Here is a 20,881-nt window from a genome sequence, read left to right as displayed (position 1 = left end):
GAACCTGGTAAAAATAAAGATTTTTATTTATTTAAAAAAAAACATACTGTTTTTCAGCCCCCTCCCCCCTTGAGGACCAATAGAGATAAATAGAGGACAGCCCCCCGCCCTTGAGGACCAATAGAGATCTAAAGAGGACAATAGAGATAAAAAAAGAGGACAGCCCCCTGCGAGATCTAAAGAGGACAGCCCCCCCTGCCCCCTGAGGACCAATAGAGATCTAAAGAGGACAGCCCCCCCCAGTTTTACCCCCAGGTCCCCAGCTAACACACCTGACTCCAATAATCACCTTATGCTAATCTTCAGTTTAGAATGACATTTGATGAATCAGCTGTGTTTGCTACAGATGGAGAACAAGTGTGACACCAAATCAGGCCCTTGAGGACTGGGGTTGCCCACCCCTGAACGACAGTCCCCCCCCCCCTTGAGGACTGGGGTTGGGACTGGAACTATAGCCACTGGCAGGCAGGTGATTACTACTTACATTGAACCAAAACCGGCTGCACGCCTGCGCCATTGTGCATAAATGTATTTTGTCCCCCTACACCAAACGCGATCACGACACGCAGGTTAAAATATAAAACAAACTCTGGGCCAGATATATTAATTTAGAGACAGGTTGAAAAGCATTAAACATGTATGGTAATTTAGCTAGTTAGCTTGCAATTTCTAGATCATTTGTCCTATTTAGCTAGCTTGCTGTTCCTAGCTAATTTGTCCTGGGATATAAACATTGAGTTGTTATTTTACCTGAAATGCACAAGGTCCTCTACTCCGACAATTAGTCCACACATAAAACGGCCAACCAAATTGTTTCTAGTCATCTCTCTTCCTTCCAGGCCTTTTCTTCTCTTGACTTTATATTGCGATTAGCAACTTTCATAAATTAGGTGCATTACCGCCACTGACGTCGTTCGAGGAGATGGGAGAGACAGGATAAACCAATGAGGAGATGGGAGAGACAGGATAAACCAATGAGGAGATGGGAGAGACAGGATAAACCAATGAGGAGATGGGAGAGACAGGATAAACCAATGAGGAGATGGGAGAGACAGGATAAACCAATGAGGAGATGGGAGAGGCAGGACTTGCAGCGCGATCTGCGTCAGAAATAGAACTGACTTCTATTTTAGCCCTCGGCAACGCAGACGCTTGTTGCCGCGCGGGAGCAGTGTGGGTGCAATAGTTGAATAATATAGATTTCAAAATTTATTTTGCAACGCTCGCACGCGAGTGGTGTGGTCTGCCTGTTAGCGTCAGGTGATTACCACATAGCGTGTGCTTTATGGTCCAGCAGTTCACACAAGTTCACAAAGAATTAGCTTCAGACTTCTCCGAAAAATAAAGTCTGGATTATTCTCAAGCTCACGTACAGTAATCCTAATTACTTCAGCCCTCTCGCTCATTTAGATGAACTAACAAGGTTTTAGATAGAAACACCAAACACTTCCTAGATCACGTTGGGGCTGACCCAAAACGTGGTCAACAGCTCTGTCCTGATATACCCTTCTAATGTGGTCAACAGCTCTGTCCTGATATACCCTTCTAATATACTTTATAGCTCTGTCCCCATATGCCTTTCTAATATACTATATAGCTCTGTCCCAAATACCCTTCTAATATACTGTATAGCTCTGTCCCCAAATACCCTTCTAATATACGATATAGCTCTGTCCCCTAATACCCTTCTAATATACTATATAGCTCTGTCCTGATATACCCTTCTAATATACTATATAGCTCTGTCCCCTAATACCCTTCTAATATACTATATACAGTGGGGCAAAAAAGTATTTAGTCAGCCACCAATTGTGCAAATTCTCCCACTTAAAAAGATGAGAGAGGCCTGTAATTTTCATCATTAGGTACACTTCAACTATGAGAAAATCTTTGAAGGGAGTTGAAAGTCTGTGTTGCCCAGCAATAGCCCCAAAACATCACTGCTCTAGAGGAGATCTGCATGGAGGAATGGGCCAAAATACCAGCAACAGTGTGTGAAAACTTTGTGAAGACTTACAGAAAACGTTTGACCTCTGTCATTTCCAACAAAGGGTATATAACAAAGTATTGAGATAAACATTTGTTATTGACCAAATACTTATTTTCCACCATAATTTGCAAATAAATTAATTAAAAATCCAACAATGTGATTTTCTGGATTTTATTTCCTAATTTTGTCTGTCGTAGTTGAAGTGTACCTATGATGAAAATTACAGGCCTCTCTCATCTTTTTAAGTGGGAGAACTTGGTGGCTGACTAAATACTTTTTTGCCCCACTGCAGCTCTGTCCCCAAATACCCTTCTAATATACACTGCTCAAAAATATAAAGGGAACACTAAAATAACACATCCTAGATCTGAATGAATGAAATATTCTTATTAAATACTTTTGTCTTTACATAGCTGAATGTGCTGACAACAAAATCACACAAAAATGATCAATGGAAATCAAATTTATCAACCCATGGAGGTCTGGATTTGGAGTCACACTCAAAATCAAAGTGGAAAACCACACTACAGGCTGATCCAACCTTGATGTAATGTCCTTAAAACAAGTCAAAATGAGGCTCAGTAGTGTGTGTGGCCTCCACGTGCCTGTATGACCTCCCTACAACGCCTGGGCATGCTCCTGATGAGGTGGCGGATGGTCTCCTGAGGGATCTCCTCCCAGACCTGGACTAAAGCATCCGCCAACTCCTGGACAGTCTGTGGTGCAACGTGGCGTTGGTGGATGGAGCGAGACATGATGTCTCAGATGTGCTCAATTGGATTCAGGTCTGGGGAACGGGCGGGCCAGTCAATAGCATCAATGCCTTCTTCTTGCAGGAACTGCTGACACACTCCAGCCACATGAGGTCTAGCATCGTCTTGCATTAGGAGGAACCCAGGGCCAACCGCACCAGCATATGGTCTCACAAGGGGTCTGAGGATCTCATCTCGGTACCTAATGGCAGTCAGGCTACCTCTGGCGAGCACATGTACGGCCCCCCAAAGAAATTCCACCCCACACCATGACTGACCCACCGCCAAACCGGTCATGCTGGAGGATGTTGCAGGCAGCAGAACGTTCTCCACGGCGTCTCCAGACTGTCACGTCTGTCACATGTGCTCAGTGTGAACCTGCTTTCATCTGTGAAGAGCACAGGGTGCCAGTGGCGAATTTGCCAATCTTGGTGTTCACTGGCAAATGCCAAACATCCTGCAAGGTGTTGGGCTGTAAGCACAACCCCCACCTGTGGACGTCGGGCCCTCATACCACCCTCATGGAGTCTGTTTCTGACCGTTTGAGCAGACACATGCACATTTGTGGCCTGCTGGAGGTCATTTTGCAGGGCTCTGGCAGTGCTCCTCCTGCTCCTCCTTGCACAACGGCAGAGGTAGCGGTCCTGCTGCTGGGTTATTGCCCTCCCACGGTCTCCTCCACGTCTCCTGATGTACTGGCCTGTCTCCTGGTAGCGCCTCCATGCTCTGGACACTATGCTGACAGACACAGCAAACCTTATTGCCACAGCTCGCATTGATGTGCCATCCTGGATGAGCTGCACTACCTGAGCCACTTGTGTGGGTTGTAGACTCCATCTCATGTTACCACTAGAGTGAAAGCACTGCCAGCATTCAAAAGTGACCAAAACATCAGCCAGGAAGCATAGGAACTGAGAAGTGGTCTGTGGTCACCCCCTGCAGAACCACTCCTTTAATGGGGGTGTCTTGCTAATTGCCTATAATTTCCACCTGTTGTCTATTCCATTTGCACAACAGCATGTGAAATTTATTGTCCATCAGTGTTGCTTCCTAAGTGGACAGTTTGATTTCACAGAAGTGTGATTGACTTGGAGTTACATTGTGTTGTTTAAGTGTTCCCTTCATTTTTTTGAGCAGTGTATCTAGTCGTCTAGAAAAGAAGCAACACGTTGGACGTAATAATGACATCACCAACGTTTCCATAGTGATACTAGTCCCCTCCCAGTAGGGCTTAAGCCAATAGGAAGCTGGTGGTAGTCAGGTAGTGATGATGGTGTGAGGACCAGGCTGGGAATGAAACCAGGACATCGGAGGTCAACACCTCTACTCTCTACCTGTTTCTCCAGCACACCGTCCCCATAGAGCCTCATATTACTCATGTGTTGGAGTCTACTTCCTACCCTCCATAATTGACTAATTAAAAAGATGTTAAGTCAGATCAGGTGAAACCAGTCTGGATGGGATGACGTAAGGGTTTTGGGATCGAGATCAGGCCTAGTTAATTACTTCATTAGGATTCCCATTATCTACTCCACACGCTGTAGCTAATCTTGCTGGGGTCAAGCACCCCTGCTGGGCATCAATGACGTGAAAAGCAGGACGGTTCCTGAGACCTTTCTCTTTTATGCCGATGATTCTACACTTCCTGTGTCCCACAAAACAAACATACAGCAGAACCTCTTCCTGTCAGTTAAACCCCCTGAGACCAGAACCTCTTCCTGTCAGTTAAACCCCCTGAGACCAGAACCTCTTCAGGTCAGTTAAACCGCCTGAGACCAGAACCTCTTCAGGTCAGTTAAACCGCCTGAGACCCCTGAGAAGAACCTCTTCCTGGTCAGGAGACCAGAACCTCAGTTAAACCCCTGAGACCAGAACCTCTTCAGGTCAGAAACCCCCTGAGACCAGAACCTCTTCAGGTCAGTTAAACCCCTGAGACCAGAACCTCTTCAAGTCAGTTAAACCGCCTGAGACCAGAACCTCTTCAGGTCAGTTAAACCCCCTGAGACCAGAACCTCTTCAGGTCAGTTAAACCCCCTGAGACCAGAACCTCTTCAGGTCAGTTAAACCCCTGAGACCAGAACCTCTTCAGGTCAGTTAAACCCCCCAGAACCTCTTCAGGTCAGTTAAACCCCCTGAGACCAGAACCTCTTCCTGTCAGTTAAACCCCCTGAGACCAGAACCTCTTCAGGTCAGTTAAACCCCCTGAGACCAGAACCTCTTCAGGTCAGTTAAACCGCCTGAGACCAGAACCTCTTCAAGTCAGTTAAACCGCCTGAGACCAGAACCTCTTCAGGTCAGTTAAACCCCCTGAGACCAGAACCTCTTCAGGTCAGTTAAACCCCCTGAGACCAGAACCTCTTCCTGTCAGTTAAACCCCCTGAGACCAGAACCTCTTTGTGTCAGTTAAACCCCCTGAGGACCAATAGAGATCTAAAGAGGACAGCCCCCCTTGAGGACTAATAGAGATCCAGCCCCCTCCCTGAGGACCAATAATAGATCTAAAGAGGACAGCCCCCCCCTCAGTGTCTGGAAACACTGAGGTGGGCAACTCCAGTCCTCGAGGGCCTGATTGGTGACACAGTTTTATCCCCAGGTCCCCAGCTAACACACCTGACTCCAATAATCACCTTATGCTAATCTTCAGTTTAGAATGACATTTGATGAATCAGCTGTGTTTGCTACAGATGGAGAACAAGTGTGACACCAAATCAGGCCCTTGAGGACTGGGGTTGCCCACCCCTGAACGACAGCCCCCCTGAACGACAGCCGTTGGCAGGCAGGTGATTACCACATAGCGTGTGCTTTATGGTCCAGCAGTTCACACAAGTTCACAAAGAATTAGCTTCAGACTTCTCAGAAAAATAAAGTCTGGATTATTCTCAAGCTCACGTACAGTAATCCTAATTACTTCAGCACTCTCGCTCATTTTGATGAACTAACAAGGTTTAAGACAGAAACACCAAACACTTCCTAGATCACGTTGGGGCTGACCCAAAACGTGGTCAACAGCTCTGTCCCAAATACCCTTCTAATGTGGTCAACAGCTCTGTCCTGATATACCCTTCTAATGTGGTCAACAGCTCTGTCCTGATATACCCTTCTAATATACTATATAGCTCTGTCCCCAAATACCCTTCTAATATACTATATAGCGCTGTCTAATGTTCTGAGCAAGGAACTGAAACGTTAGCTTTCTTACATAGCACATATTGCACTTTTACTTTCTTCTCCAACACTTTGTTTTTGCATTATTTAAACCAAATGGAACATGTTTCATTATTTACTTGAGGCTAAATTGATTTTATTGATGTATTACATTAAGTTAAAATAAGTGTTCATTCAGTATTGTTGTAATTGTCATTATTACAAATAAATAAAAATCGTCCGGTTAATCGGTTCCGGCTTTTTTGGTCCTCCAATAATCGGTATCGGCGTTGAAAAATCACAACCGGTCGACCTCTAGTTGAAATACAACAGCAGTTTGGCATAGAGAAACTACAGCCCTGAACTACAGCCCTGCCTTATCCACTTGTTGCCCAACCCCCCTTGAACTACAGCCCTGCCTTATCCACTTGTTGCCCAACCCCCAGCCCTGAACTACAGCCCTGCCTTATCCACTTGTTGCCCAACCCCCCTGAACTACAGCCCTGAACTACAGCCCTGCCCTGCCCAACCCCCCTGAACTACAGCCCTGCCTTATCCACTTGTTGCCCAACCCCCTACAGCTGAACTACAGCCCTGAACTACAGCCCTGCCTTATCCACTTGCTGCCCAACCCCCCGAAATACAGCCCTGAACTACAGCCCTGCCTTATCCACTTGTTGCCCAACCCCCTGAACTACAGCCCTGAACTACAGCCCTGCCTTATCCACTTGTTGCCCAAACCCCCTGAACTACAGCCCTGCCTTATCCACTTGTTGCCCAACCCCCCTGAACTACAGCCCTGAACTACAGCCCTGCCTTATCCACTTGTTGCCCAACCCCCCTGAACTACAGCCCTGAACTACAGCCCTGCCTTATCCACTTGTTGCCCAACCCCCTGAACTACAGCCCTGAACTACAGCCCTGCCTGAACTTATCCGCTTGTTGCCCAACAACTACAGCCCTGAACTACAGCCCTGCCTTATCCACTTGTTGCCCAACCCCCCCTGAACTACAGCCCTGCCTTATCCACTTGCCCTGAACTACAGCCCTGCCTTATCCACTTGTTGCCCAACCCCCCTGAACTACAGCAGCCCTGAACTACAGCCCTGCCTTATCCACTTGTTGCCCAAACCCCCTCCAGCCCTGAACTACAGCCCTGAACTTGTTGCCAGCCCCCTGAACTACAGCCCTGCCTTATCCACTTGTTGCCCAACCCCCCTGAACTCCAGCCCTGAACTACAGCCCTGCCTTATCCACTTGTTGCCCAACCCCCCTGAACTTGTTGCCAGCCCCCTGAACTACAGCCCTGCCTTATCCACTTGTTGCCCAACCCCCTGAACTACAGCCCTGCCTTATCCACTTGTTGCCCAACCCCCCTGAACTACAGCCCTGCCTTATCCACTTGTTGCCCAACCCCCCTGCCTTACCACTTGTTGCCCAGCCCCTGAACTACAGCCCTGCCTTATCCACTTGTTGCCCAACCCCCTGAACTCCAGCCCTGAACTACAGCCCTGCCTTATCCACTTGTTGCCCAACCCCCTGAACTACAGCCCTGAACTACCCCCTGAACTACCCCTGCCTTATCCACTTGTTGCCCAACCCCCTGAACTACAGCCCTGAACTACAGCCCTGCCTTATCCACTTGTTGCCCAACCCCCCTGAACTACAGCCCTGAACTACAGCCCTGCCTTATCCACTTGTTGCAACCCCCCTGCCCCCTGAACTACAGCCCTGCCTTATCCACTTGTTGCCCAACCCCCTGAACTACAGCCCTGAACTACAGCCCTGCCTTATCCACTTGTTGCCCAACCCCCTGAACTGCCCTGAACTACAGCCCTGCCTTATCCACTTGTTGCCCAACCCCCCTGAACTACAGCCCTGAACTACAGCCCTGCCTTATCCACTTGTTGCCCAAACCCCCCTCCAGCCCTGAACTACAGCCCTGCCTTATCCACTTGTTGCCCAACCCCCTACAGCCCTGAACTACAGCCCTGAACTAACTACAGCCCTGAACTACTAGCCCTGCCTTATCCACTTGTTGCCCAAACCCCCTGAACTACAGCCCTGAACTACAGCCCTGAACTACAGCCCTGCCTTATCTGCTTGTTGCCCAACCCCCCTGAACTACAGCCCTGAACTACAGCCCTGCCTTATCTGCTTGTTGCCCAACCCCCTGAACTACAGCCCTGAACTACAGCCCTGCCTTATCTGCTTGTTGCCCAAACCCCCTACAGCCCTGAACTACAGCCCTGCCTTATCCACTTGTTGCCCAACCCCCTACAGCCCTGAACTACAGCCCTGCCTTATCCACTTGCTTGTTGCCCTGCCTTATCCACCCCAACCCCCCTGAACCCCTGAACTACAGCCCTGCCTTATCTGCCCAAACCCCCCCTTGCCCAATCTGCCCCCCCCCCTGAACTACAGCCCTGCCTTATCTGCTTGTTGCCCAAACCCCCTGAACTACAGCCCCTGCCTTATCTGCTTGTTGCCCAACCCCCCTGAACTACAGCCCTGCCTTATCTGCTTGTTGCCCAAACCCCCTACAGCCCTGCCTTATCTGCTGAACTACAGCCCTGCCTTATCTGCTTGTTGCCCAACCCCCCTGAACTACAGCCCTGCCTTATCTGCTTGTTGCCCAACCCCCCTGAACTACAGCCCTGCCTTATCTGCTTGTTGCCCAACCCCCCTGAACTACAGCCCTGAACTACAGCCCCTGCCTTATCTGCTTGTTGCCCAACCCCCCTGAACCCCCTGCCTTATCTGCTGAACTAACAGCCCTGCCTTATCTGCTTGTTGCCCAAACCCCCTGAACTACAGCCCTGCCTTATCTGCTTGTTGCCCAACCCCCCTGAACTACAGCCCTGCCTTATCTGCTTGTTGCCCCCTGAACTACCCCCCTTATCTGAACTACAGCCCTGCCTTATCTGCTTGTTGCCCAAACCCCCTGAACTACAGCCCTGCCTTATCTGCTTGTTGCCCAAACCCCCTGAACTACAGCCCTGCCTTATCTGCTTGTTGCCCAAACCCCCTGAACTACAGCCCTGCCTTATCTGCTTGTTGCCCAAACCCCCTGAACTACAGCCCTGCCTTATCTGCTTGTTGCCCAAACCCCCCTGAACTACAGCCCTGCCTTATCTGCTTGTTGCCCAACCCCCCCCTGAACTACAGCCCTGCCTTATCTGCTTGTTGCCCAACCCCCCCAGACACAAAATAGTAGCTGGCAAGATGGAGATCTGACCAACTCACTGGACTCAGTGTCCACCATGAGATTGGAAGATTGGGAGTTTGACCCCTGGCCGAGTCATACCAAAGACTGGGAAACTGGGACCCAGTGCATCTCTGCTTGACAATCAGCATTAATGAAATAGATTGGGGGTAAATCCCTGCGATAGACTAGTGTCCTGTCCAGGGGGTGTTCTGGTACATCAAAGGTGTCTCACTACAGAAACAGGAGATAGACTAGTGTCCTGTCCAGAGGGTGTACCAGGTTTATCCCCACACAGACTGGTACAGGTATGGATGACAGACTAACCCAGGTTTATCCCCACACAGACTGGTACAGGATGACGGACTAACCCAGGTTTATCCCCACACAGACTGGTACAGGATGATGGACTAACCCAGGTTTATCCCCACACAGACTGGTACAGGTATGGATGACAGACTAACCCAGGTTTATCCCCACACAGACTGGTACAGGATGACGGACTAACCCAGGTTTATCCCCACACAGACTGGTACAGGATGACAGACTAACCCAGGTTTATCCCCACACAGACTGGTACAGGATGACGGACTAACCCAGGTTTATCCCCACACAGACTGGTACAGGATGACAGACTAACCCAGGTTTATCCCCACACAGACTGGTACAGGATGACGGACTAACCCAGGTTTATCCCCACACAGACTGGTACAGGATGACGGACTAACCCAGGTTTATCCCCACACAGACTGGTACAGGTATGGATGACGGACTAACCCAGGTTTATCCCCACACAGACTGGTACAGGATGACAGACTAACCCAGGTTTAACCCAGGTTTATCCCCACACAGACTGGTACAGGATGACGGACTAACCCAGGTTTATCCCCACACAGACTGGTACAGGATGACGGACTAACCCAGGTTTATCCCCACACAGACTGGTACAGGATGACGGACTAACCCAGGTTTATCCCCACACAGACTGGTACAGGATGACGGACTAACCCAGGTTTAACCCAGGTTTATCCCCACACAGACTGGTACAGGATGACAGACTAACCCAGGTTTAACCCAGGTTTATCCCCACACAGACGGACTGACCTCGGCACACTGGACCTTAGCGATGTATCCGTTGTTCTGGAGCTCCATCCAGTTGGCCTCGAACAGCTTGGGCCCAATCAGGAAGTTGAGATCAACGATCTTGTCGTCCTCTCGGACCAGCGTAGCGGTCAGACCCAGCTTACAGTGGGCCTGGACAATGGTCAGAACCCGACGGAACATCTTAGCTACAGGGGGGGTCGAACATTATTAGACGGAACATCTTAGCTACAGGGGGGGTCGAGACAACGCAGACATTATTAGACGGAACATCTTAGCTACAGGGGGGGTCGAGACAACACAGACATTATTCGATACATGTTTTGGGAACATCACAGAAGTGAGAAACAGATTTTCTGGTGTTCGGTCAGTTAAACTCATAAAGTTTAACTGACAATCCCGTCTTCTCATAAAATCGACTGCAGCGTCCGAACGGTTTGGTCTACAAACTATTATGACATACTCACCAGGGATGGTGAGGACTAACCCTTACCCCTCCTAACTTAACCATGACCCCTGACCCCATATAGACTCACCAGGGATGGTGTGCACCTCGTCCAGGATGATGAGACCCCACTCCTGGGACCTCATCCATTCCATCACTCTCTCTGCCTCCCAAGACCTCTTGGTGGTGTGTCCCAACATGCTGTACGTACTGATGGCCACCGAGCAGCCAATCGGCTTCAAGAACAACAAAAAAAATCAAACTTCATTTAAAAGTGCATTTTAAAACCGCAACACACTTTGAAACTAAAACAAGAACTTGAAATTAATTCATCAAAGCAAACAAGAAGCAGTAAAAAGAGATCATTAAACAAAACACAGGCTGTTGAAAGACCGAGTTGAGAAAGGGGGGTTTGAAAAGCTCAAAACACAGAGGCTGTTGAAAGACCGAGTTGAGAAGAGGGGTTTTAAAAAGCTCCATGGTCTCCATTGAGTCTCCATTGCTGCGTCTCCATGGTGTTTGCTGCGTCTCCATGGTGTTTGCTGCGTCTCCATGGTGTTTGCTGCGTCTCCATGGTGTTTGCTGCGTCTCTTACCTTGTCCTTGGCATCTGAGGTGAAGCGGCAGATCTGAGAATCGTCGATGGTGGACCACATCTTAAACTGAGCCTTCCACTGTTCTACTGACACAGAGCTGTTCCCCAGGACCAGGCAGCGCTTACGGACCGTACAGGCTGCCGTTACCCCTACTAGAGACTTCCCCGCACCTGGGGAGAGGAGGAGAGATGGAGGGGGGGGGGAGGAGCGATGGGGAGGGAAAGGAGGAGAGATGGAGGGGGGTAGGAGGAGTAATGGGGGACAGGAAGAGAGATGGAGGGGGGGGGGTAGGAGGAGAGATGGGGAGGGAAAGGAGGAGTAATGGGGAGGGAAAGGAGGAGCGATGGGGGAGAGGATGAGAGATGGAGGGGGGAGGAGTGATGGGGAGGGAAAGGAGGAGAGGATGGAGGGGGTAGGAGGAGTAATGGGGGACAGGAAGAGAGATGGAGGGGGGGGGGTAGGAGGAGAGATGGGGAGGGAAAGGAGGAGTAATGGGGAGGGAAAGGAGGAGCGATGGGGGAGAGGATGAGAGATGGAGGGGGAGGAGTGATGGGGAGGGAAAGGAGGAGAGATGGAGGGGGTAGGAGGAGTAATGGGGGAGAGGATGAGAGATGGGGACAGGACGAGAGATGGAGGGGGAGGAGGAGTGATGGGGAGGGATAGGAGGAGTAATGGGGACAGGAGGAGAGATGGAGGGGGGGGGGTAGGAGGAGAATGGGGACAGGAGAGAGATGGAGGGGGGGGAGGAGGAGTGATGGGGGACAGGAGGAGAGATGGTGGAGAGATGGAGGGGGATAGGAGGAGTAATGGGGACAGGAGGAGAGATGGTGGGGGTGGTGGGGGGATAGGAGGAGTAATGGGGACAGGAGGAGAGATGGTGGGGGATAGGAGGAGTAATGGGGACAGGAGGAGAGATGGTGGGGGGGATAGGAGGAGTAATGGGGACAGGAGGAGAGATGGTGGGGGGGGATAGGAGGAGTAATGGGGACAGGAGGAGAGATGGTGGGGGGGGGAGGGGGGATAGGAGGAGTAATGGGGACAGGAGGAGAGATGGTGGGGGGGGGTAGGAGGAGTAATGGGGACAGGAGGAGAGATGGTGGGGGGATAGGAGGAGTAATGGGGACAGGAGGAGAGATGGTGGGGGGGGGGATAGGAGGAGTAATGGGGACAGGAGGAGAGATGGTGGGGGGGATAGGAGGAGTAATGGGGACAGGAGGAGAGATGGTGGAGAGATGGAAGGGGGATAGGAGGAGTAATGGGGACAGGAGGAGAGATGGTGGAGAGATGGAAGGGGGATAGGAGGAGTAATGGGGACAGGAGGAGAGATGGTAGAGAGATGGAGGGGGGATAGGAGGAGTAATGGGGACAGGAGGAGAGATGGTGGAGAGATGGAAGGGGGATAGGAGGAGGAGTAATGGGGACAGGAGGAGGATGGTAGAGAGATTGAGGGGGATAGGAGGAGGATGGAGGGGGGATAGGAGGAGTAATGGGGACAGGAGGAGAGATGGTAGAGAGATTGAGGGGGATAGGAGGAGAGATGGAGGGGGATAGGAGGAGTAATGGGGACAGGAGGAGAGATGGTAGAGAGATTGAGGGGGATAGGAGGAGAGATGGAGGGGGATAGGAGGAGTAATGGGGACAGGAGGAGAGATGGAGGGGGATAGGAGGAGAGATGGAGGGGGGAGGACAGGAGGAGAGATGGAGGGGGATAGGAGGAGGAGATGGAGGGGGATAGGAGGAGAGATGGAGGGGGATAGGAGGAGAGATGGAGGGGGATAGGAGGAGAGATGGAGGGGGACAGGAGGAGAGATGGAGGGGGATAGGAGGAGAGATGGAGGGGGACAGGAGGAGAGATGGAGGGGGATAGGAGGAGAGATGGAGGGGGATAGGAGGAGAGATGGAGGGGGGACAGGAGGAGAGATGGAGGGGGGATAGGAGGAGAGATGGTGGAGAGATGAAACAAGGAGGTAAATATATGGATGATTTAACATTGACATAACACCTTCACCTACACCGGGTATACCAAACACAAGGAACCCCTTCCTAATAATGAGTCGCACCCCTCCGATCTCCCTCAACGACTCTTATTAAACCCATCACTCAGTGTATCAACTATCCACCCATATTAAACCCCATATTAAACCCCATATTAAACCCCATCACTCAGTGTATAAACTATCCACCATATTAAACCCCATATTAAACCCCATATTAAACCCCATCACTCAGTGTATAAACTATCCACCATATTAAACCCCATATTAAACCCCATATTAAACCCCATATTAAACCCCATATTAAACCCCAGTGTATAAACTATCCACCATATTAAACCCCATATCCACCATATTAAACCCCATATTAAACCCCATCATGTAAAACCCACCCATATTAAACCCCATATTAAACCCACATATTAAACCCCATATTAAACCCATATTAAACCCCATCACTCAGTGTATAAACTATCCACCCATATTAAACCCCATATTAAACCCCATATTAAACCCCATATTAAAACCCACCATATTAAACCCATATTAAACCCCATCACTCAGTGTATAAACTATCCACCCATATTAAACCCCATATTAAACCCATATTAAACCCATATTAAACCCCATATTAAACCCCATATTAAACCCCATATTAAACCCATATTAAACCCCATCACTCAGTGTATCAACTATCCACCCATATTAAACCCATATTAAACCCATATTAAACCCCATCACTCAGTGTATAAACTATCCACCATATTAAACCCCATATTAAACCCCATCACTCAGTGTATAAACTATCCACCCATATTAAACCCATCACTCAGTGTATAAACTATCCACCCATATTAAACCCCATATTAAACCCCATATTAAACCCCATATTAAACCCCATCACTCAGTGTATCAACTATCCACCCATATTAAACCCCATATTAAACCCATATTAAACCCCATCACTCAGTGTATAAACTATCCACCATATTAAACCCCATATTAAACCCCATCACTTAACCCATATTAAACCCCATATTAAACCCCATCACTCAGTGTATAAACTATCCACCCATATTAAACCCCATATTAAACCCCATATTAAACCCCATATTAAACCCCATATTAAACCCCATCACTCAGTGTATAAACTATCCACCCATATTAAACCCCATATTAAACCCCATCACTCAGTGTATAAACTATCCACCATATTAAACCCCATCACTCAGTGTATAAACTATCCACCATATTAAACCCCATATTAAACCCATCACTCAGTGTATAAACTATCCACCCATATTAAACCCCATCACTCAGTGTATAAACTATCCACCATATTAAACCCCATATTAAACCCATATTAAACCCCATCACTCAGTGTATAAACTATCCACCCATATTAAACCCCATATTAAACCCCATATTAAACCCCATATTAAACCCCATCACTCAGTGTATAAACTATCCACCCATATTAAACCCATATTAAACCCATATTAAACCCCATCACTCAGTGTATAAACTATCCACCCATATTAAACCCATATTAAACCAATATTAAACCCCATCACTCAGTGTATAAACTATCCACCCATATTAAACCCCATATTAAACCCCATATTAAACCCCATATTAAACCCCATCACTCAGTGTATCAACTATCCACCATATTAAACCCCATCACTCAGTGTATAAACTATCCACCATATTAAACCCCATATTAAACACCATCACTCAGTGTATAAACTATCCACCCATATTAAACCCCATCACTCAGTGTATAAACTATCCACCCATATTAAACCCCATCACTCAGTGTATAAACTATCCACCCATATTAAACCCCATCAAACTCAGTGTATAAACTATCCACCATATTAAACCCCCCATATTAAACCCCATCACTCAGTGTATAAACTATCCACCCATATTAAACCCCATATTAAACCCCATATTAAACCCCATCACTCAGTGTATAAACTATCCACCATATTAAACCCCATATTAAACCCCATCACTCAGTGTATAAACTATCCACCATATTAAACCCCATATTAAACCCCATCACTCAGTGTAAACCCCATATTAAACCCCATATTAAACCCCATATCAGTATAAACTCCATCATCAGTGTATAAACTATCCACCATATTAAACCCCATATTAAACACCATCACTCAGTGTATAAACTATCCACCCATATTAAACCCCATATTAAACCCCATCACTCAGTGTATCAACTATCCACCCATATTAAACCCCATATTAAACCCCATATTAAACCCCATATTAAACCCCATCACTCAGTGTATAAACTATCCACCATATTAAACCCCATATTAAACCCCATCACTCAGTGTATAAACTATCCACCATATTAAACCCCCCCATCACTCAGTGTATAAACTATCCACCATATTGAAACCCCATCACTCAGTGTATAAACTATCCACCCATATTAAACCCCATATTAAACCCCATATTAAACCCCATCACTCAGTGTATAAACTATCCACCATATTAAACCCCATATTAAACCCCATCACTCAGTGTATAAACTATCCACCATATTAAACCCCCCCATCACTCAAACCCCATATAAACTATCCACCCATATTAAACCCCCATATTAAACCCCATATTATAAACCCCATCACTCAGTGTATAAACTATCCACCATATTAAACCCCATCACTCAGTGTATCAACTATCCACCCATATTAAACCCCCATATTAAACCCCATCACTCAGTGTATAAACTATCCACCATATTAAACCCCATATTAAACCCATATTAAACCCCATATTAAACCCCATCACTCAGTGTATAAACTATCCACCATATTAAACCCCATATTAAACCCCATATTAAACCCCATCACTCAGTGTATAAACTATCCACCATATTAAACCCCATATTAAACCCCATATTAAACCCCATCACTCAGTGTATAAACTATCCACCATATTAAACCCCATATTAAACCCCATCACTCAGTGTATAAACTATCCACCATATTAAACCCATATTAAACCCCATCACTCAGTGTATAAACTATCCACCCATATTAAACCCATATTAAACCCCATCACTCAGTGTATAAACTATCCACCCATATTAAACCCCATATTAAACCCCATCACTCAGTGTATAAACTATCCACCATATTAAACCCCATATTAAACCCCATCACTCAGTGTATCAACTATCCACCCATATTAAACCCCATATTAAACCCCATCATCACTCAGTGTATAAACTATCCACCCATATTAAAACCCACATATTAAACCCCATTAAACCCCATCACCATCACTCAGTGTATAAACTATCCACCATATTAAACCCCATCATAGTGTATAAACTATCCACCATTATTAAACCCCATCACTCAGTGTATAAACTATCCACCATATTAAACCCCATCACTCAGTGTATAAACTATCCACCATATTAAACCCATATTAAACCCATCACTCAGTGTATCAACTATCCACCATATTAAACCCCATATTAAACCCATATTAAACCCCATCACTCAGTGTATAAACTATCCACCATATTAAACCCCATATTAAACCCCATCACTCAGTGTATAAACTATCCAGACATATTAAAACGTATCTTTCTCATCTCTTAGACAATAACTAGTAATGCTCCATACTCCAAGGAGAGTTTACAGTCTCATCTTTCTAAATAGACAGACCCAGCAGTGTTTATTTAATAATGAGAGGGACTGAGACAATAACTAGTAATGCTCCATACTCCAAGGAGAGTTTACAATCTCATCTTTCTGGTAGAAAATGTTATACATTGCTGAGGAGTGGTCAGTTAAGGACACAAGGACACAAGCTCAAGCACATAGTACTACATCTATGTGACAATACCGGCACTAATTCATATAACAGCCGACAGACAGTTTTCTCCAATAAGTCCATGGAGCAGACAAGAGACCACAACATGTCCAGACCCGTTTCAACTTCAGCTGTAAGAGCCAAGTGATTTGCTGGAAGGATTTTGGAGCAGAGAGCTCAGAGACTGGGCATTTTCGCACGACAAGACCGCAGGACCCCTTACAACGATAAGAGAGCGTTTCGTACACCAAAATGTCAGTCAGGGACCAGAATCCCCAAATATGGTACTTAACGTCTAATTAAAGGCCTGACCTTTCCAAGGCTCTTAGGGTTTCTAAGAATTAGGAGAGGCATGTTCTGTGAGTAAGAGGTTTAGAGAAAGCCCACTTGATACGGATGGTCATTAAGGCTTTCTAGAACTCTCTAAGACTGTCCGGAACAACCACAGAAGACATGTTAGTCCTCGTGCAAAGCTCAACGACTCATTGGCCCGTCTCCAGAAGTTATTAACCCTCCAGGTCACTCCGACGCCCCCTGGTCACACCGACTCCCCCTGGTCACACCGACGCCCCTGGTCACACCGACGCCCCTGGTCACACCGACGCCCCCTGGTCACACCGACGCCCCCTGGTCACACCGACGCCCCCTGGTCACACCGACGCCCCCTGGTCACACCGACGCCCCCTGGTCACACCGACGCCCCCTGGTCACACCGACGCCCCTGGTCACACCGACGCCCCCTGGGTCACACCGACGCCCCTGGGTCACACCGACGCCCCCTGGTCACACCGACGCCTCCTGGTCACACCGACGCCCCCCTGGTGACACCGACGCCCCCTGGTCACACCGACGCCCCTGGTCACACCGACTCCCCCTGGTCACACCGACGCCCCCTGGTCACACCGACGCCCCCTGGACACACCGACGCACCCTGGACACACCGACGCACCCTGGACACACCGACGCACCCTGGTCACACCGACGCCCCCTGGTCGAACTGACAACTAGCTAAATGTCATTTTTACCACTTTCCACATATATTTGGGAATTCCTCCTCTGTAAACTAAATTTAACCTGATGACACGCTCGTGGACAAAGGAGTCATTTCATACAAGTGCATTTGATCCACGTTTCCTCTCCTTGCCTCCTCTCGTCGATTACCTTTGACCTTTTTCTAAAGGAGGGGAGGAACGGACGGAGGAGAGGAGGAATTAAGCAAATCACAATGACTCTGGAACGGGCTCTTCTGCTGGGAGGATTTGGAGCAGAGAGCTCAGAGATTGGGCATTCTCGCACGACAAGACCGCAGGACCCCTTACAACGACAAGAGAGCGTTTCGTACACCAAGATGTCAGTCAGGAACCAGAATCCCCAAATATGGTACTTAACGTCTAATTAAAGGCCTGACCTTTCCAAGGCTCTTAGGGTTTCTAAGAATTAGGAGAGGCATGTTCTGTGAGTAAGAGGTTTAGAGAAAGCCCACTTGATACGGATGGTCATTAAGGCTTTCTAGAACTCTCTAAGACTGTCCGGAACAACCACAGAAGACATGTTAGTCCTCGTGCAAAGCTCAACGACTCATTGGCCCGTCTCCAGAAGTTATTAACCCTCCAGGTCAGACTGACGCCTCCTGGTCAAACCGACGCCCCCTGGACACACCGACGCCTCCTGGACACACCGACGCCTCCTGGACACACCGACGCCTCCTGGTCACACCGACGCCCCCTGGTCACACCGTGGTCACACCGACGCCCCCTGGTCACACCCCCCCTGGTCACACCGACGCCCCTGGACACACCGACGCCTGGTCACACCGACGCCTCCTGGACACACCGGCCCCCTGGACACACCGACGCCCCTGGACACACCGGCCCCCTGGACACACCGACGCCCCCTGGTCACACCGCCCCCTGGTCACACCGACGCCCCCTGGTCACACCGACGCCCCTGGACACACCGACGCCTCCTGGACACACCGACGCCCCCTGGTCACACCGACGCCCCCTGGTCACACCGACGGTCAAACCGACGCCCCCTGGTCACACCGACGCCCCCTGGTCACACCGACGCCCCCTGGACACACCGACGCCCCTGGACACACCGACGCCCCTGGTCACACCGACGCCTCCTGGACACACCGACGCCTCCTGGACACCCCCCTGGACACACCGACGCCCCCTGGTCACACCGACGCCCCTGGTCACACCGACGCCCCTGGTCACACCGGTCACACCGACGCCCCCTGGTCACACCGACGCCCCCTGGTCACACCGACGCCCCCTGGTCAAACCGACGCCCCCTGGTCACACCGCCCCCACACCGACGCCCCCCCTGGTCACACCGACGCCCCTCACACACACCGAGGGTCAAACCGACGCCCCTGGTCACACCGCCCCTGGTCACGCCCCCTGGTCAAACCGACGCCCCTGGTCACACCGACGCCCCCTGGTCGAACTGGTCAACTAGCTGGTCAAATGGTCATTTGACAACTAGCTAAATGTCATTTTTACCACTTTCCACATATATTTGGGAATTCCTCCTCTGTAAACTAAATTTAACCTGATGACACGCTCGTGGACAAGGAGTCATTTCATACAAGTGCATTTGATCCACGTTTCCTCTCCTTGCCTCCTCTCATCAATCACCTTTGACCTTTTTCTAAAGGAGGGGAGGAACGGACGGAGGAGAGGAGGAATTAAGCCAATCACAATTACTCCGGAACGGGCTCTTCTGCTGCCAAATCTCAGGAATGTATTTAACCCCCTTATTGTTTGTCACTAAATAGTCTCCATAAAAGGTATATTATTATTTATTTAACAGTATATTATTATTTATTTAACAGTATATTATTATTTATTCTTTATTCTTTATTGATTTAACAGTATATTATTATTATTTAACAGTATATTATTATTTATTTATTTAACAGTATATTATTATTTATTTAACAGTATATTATTATTATTTAACAGTATATTATTATTTATTTATTTAACAGTATATTATTATTTATTTAACAGTATATTATTATTTATTTAACAGTATATTATTATTATTTAACAGTATATTATTATTTAACAGTATATTATTATTTAACAGTATATTATTATTTAACAGTATATTATTATTTAACAGTATATTATTATTATTTAACAGTATATTATTATTTAACAGTATATTATTATTTAACAGTATATTATTATTTAACAGTATATTATTATTTATTTATTTAACAGTATATTATTATTTATTTATATTACAGTATATTATTATTTATTTAACAGTATATTATTATTATTTAACAGTATATTATTATTTATTTAACAGTATATTATTATTTATTTAACAGTATATTATTATTATTTAACAGTATATTATTATTATTTAACAGTATATTATTATTATTTAACAGTATATTATTATTATTTAACAGTATATTATTATTTATTTAACAGTATATTATTATTATTTAACAGTATAGTATTATTTATTAACAGTATATTATTATTATTTAACAGTATATTATTATTTATTTAACAGTATATTATTATTTATTTAACAGTATATTATTATTTATTAACAGTATATTATTATTATTTAACAGTATATTATTATTTATTTAACAGTATATTATTATTATTTAACAGTATATTATCATTATTTAACAGTATATTATTATTATTTAACAGTATATTATTATTTATTCAACAGTATATTATTATTATTTAACAGTATATTATTATTATTTATTTAACAGTATATTATTATTTAAACAGTATATTATTATTTATTTAACA

At 46.9% G+C, this 20,881-nt stretch overlaps 1 protein-coding gene across 1 annotated transcript in view; it reads right to left on the bottom strand.

Moving 5' to 3' along the window:
• LOC121844506 (general transcription and DNA repair factor IIH helicase subunit XPB-like) overlaps window positions 1-20,881 on the bottom strand; it is a 60,778-nt gene that overhangs the window by 28,868 nt on the left and 11,029 nt on the right. Inside the window, 3 exon segments of the mRNA XM_042314683.1 lie at window positions 10,196-10,380; window positions 10,729-10,873; window positions 11,233-11,402. Of these exon segments, the coding sequence (XP_042170617.1) occupies window positions 10,196-10,380; window positions 10,729-10,873; window positions 11,233-11,402 (500 nt within the window).

The sequence above is a fragment of the Oncorhynchus tshawytscha genome, unplaced genomic scaffold, assembly GCF_018296145.1.
Source record: "Oncorhynchus tshawytscha isolate Ot180627B unplaced genomic scaffold, Otsh_v2.0 Un_contig_7373_pilon_pilon, whole genome shotgun sequence".
NCBI lineage: Eukaryota > Metazoa > Chordata > Actinopteri > Salmoniformes > Salmonidae > Oncorhynchus > Oncorhynchus tshawytscha.
This window is presented reverse-complemented; position numbering and strand designations above follow the sequence as displayed.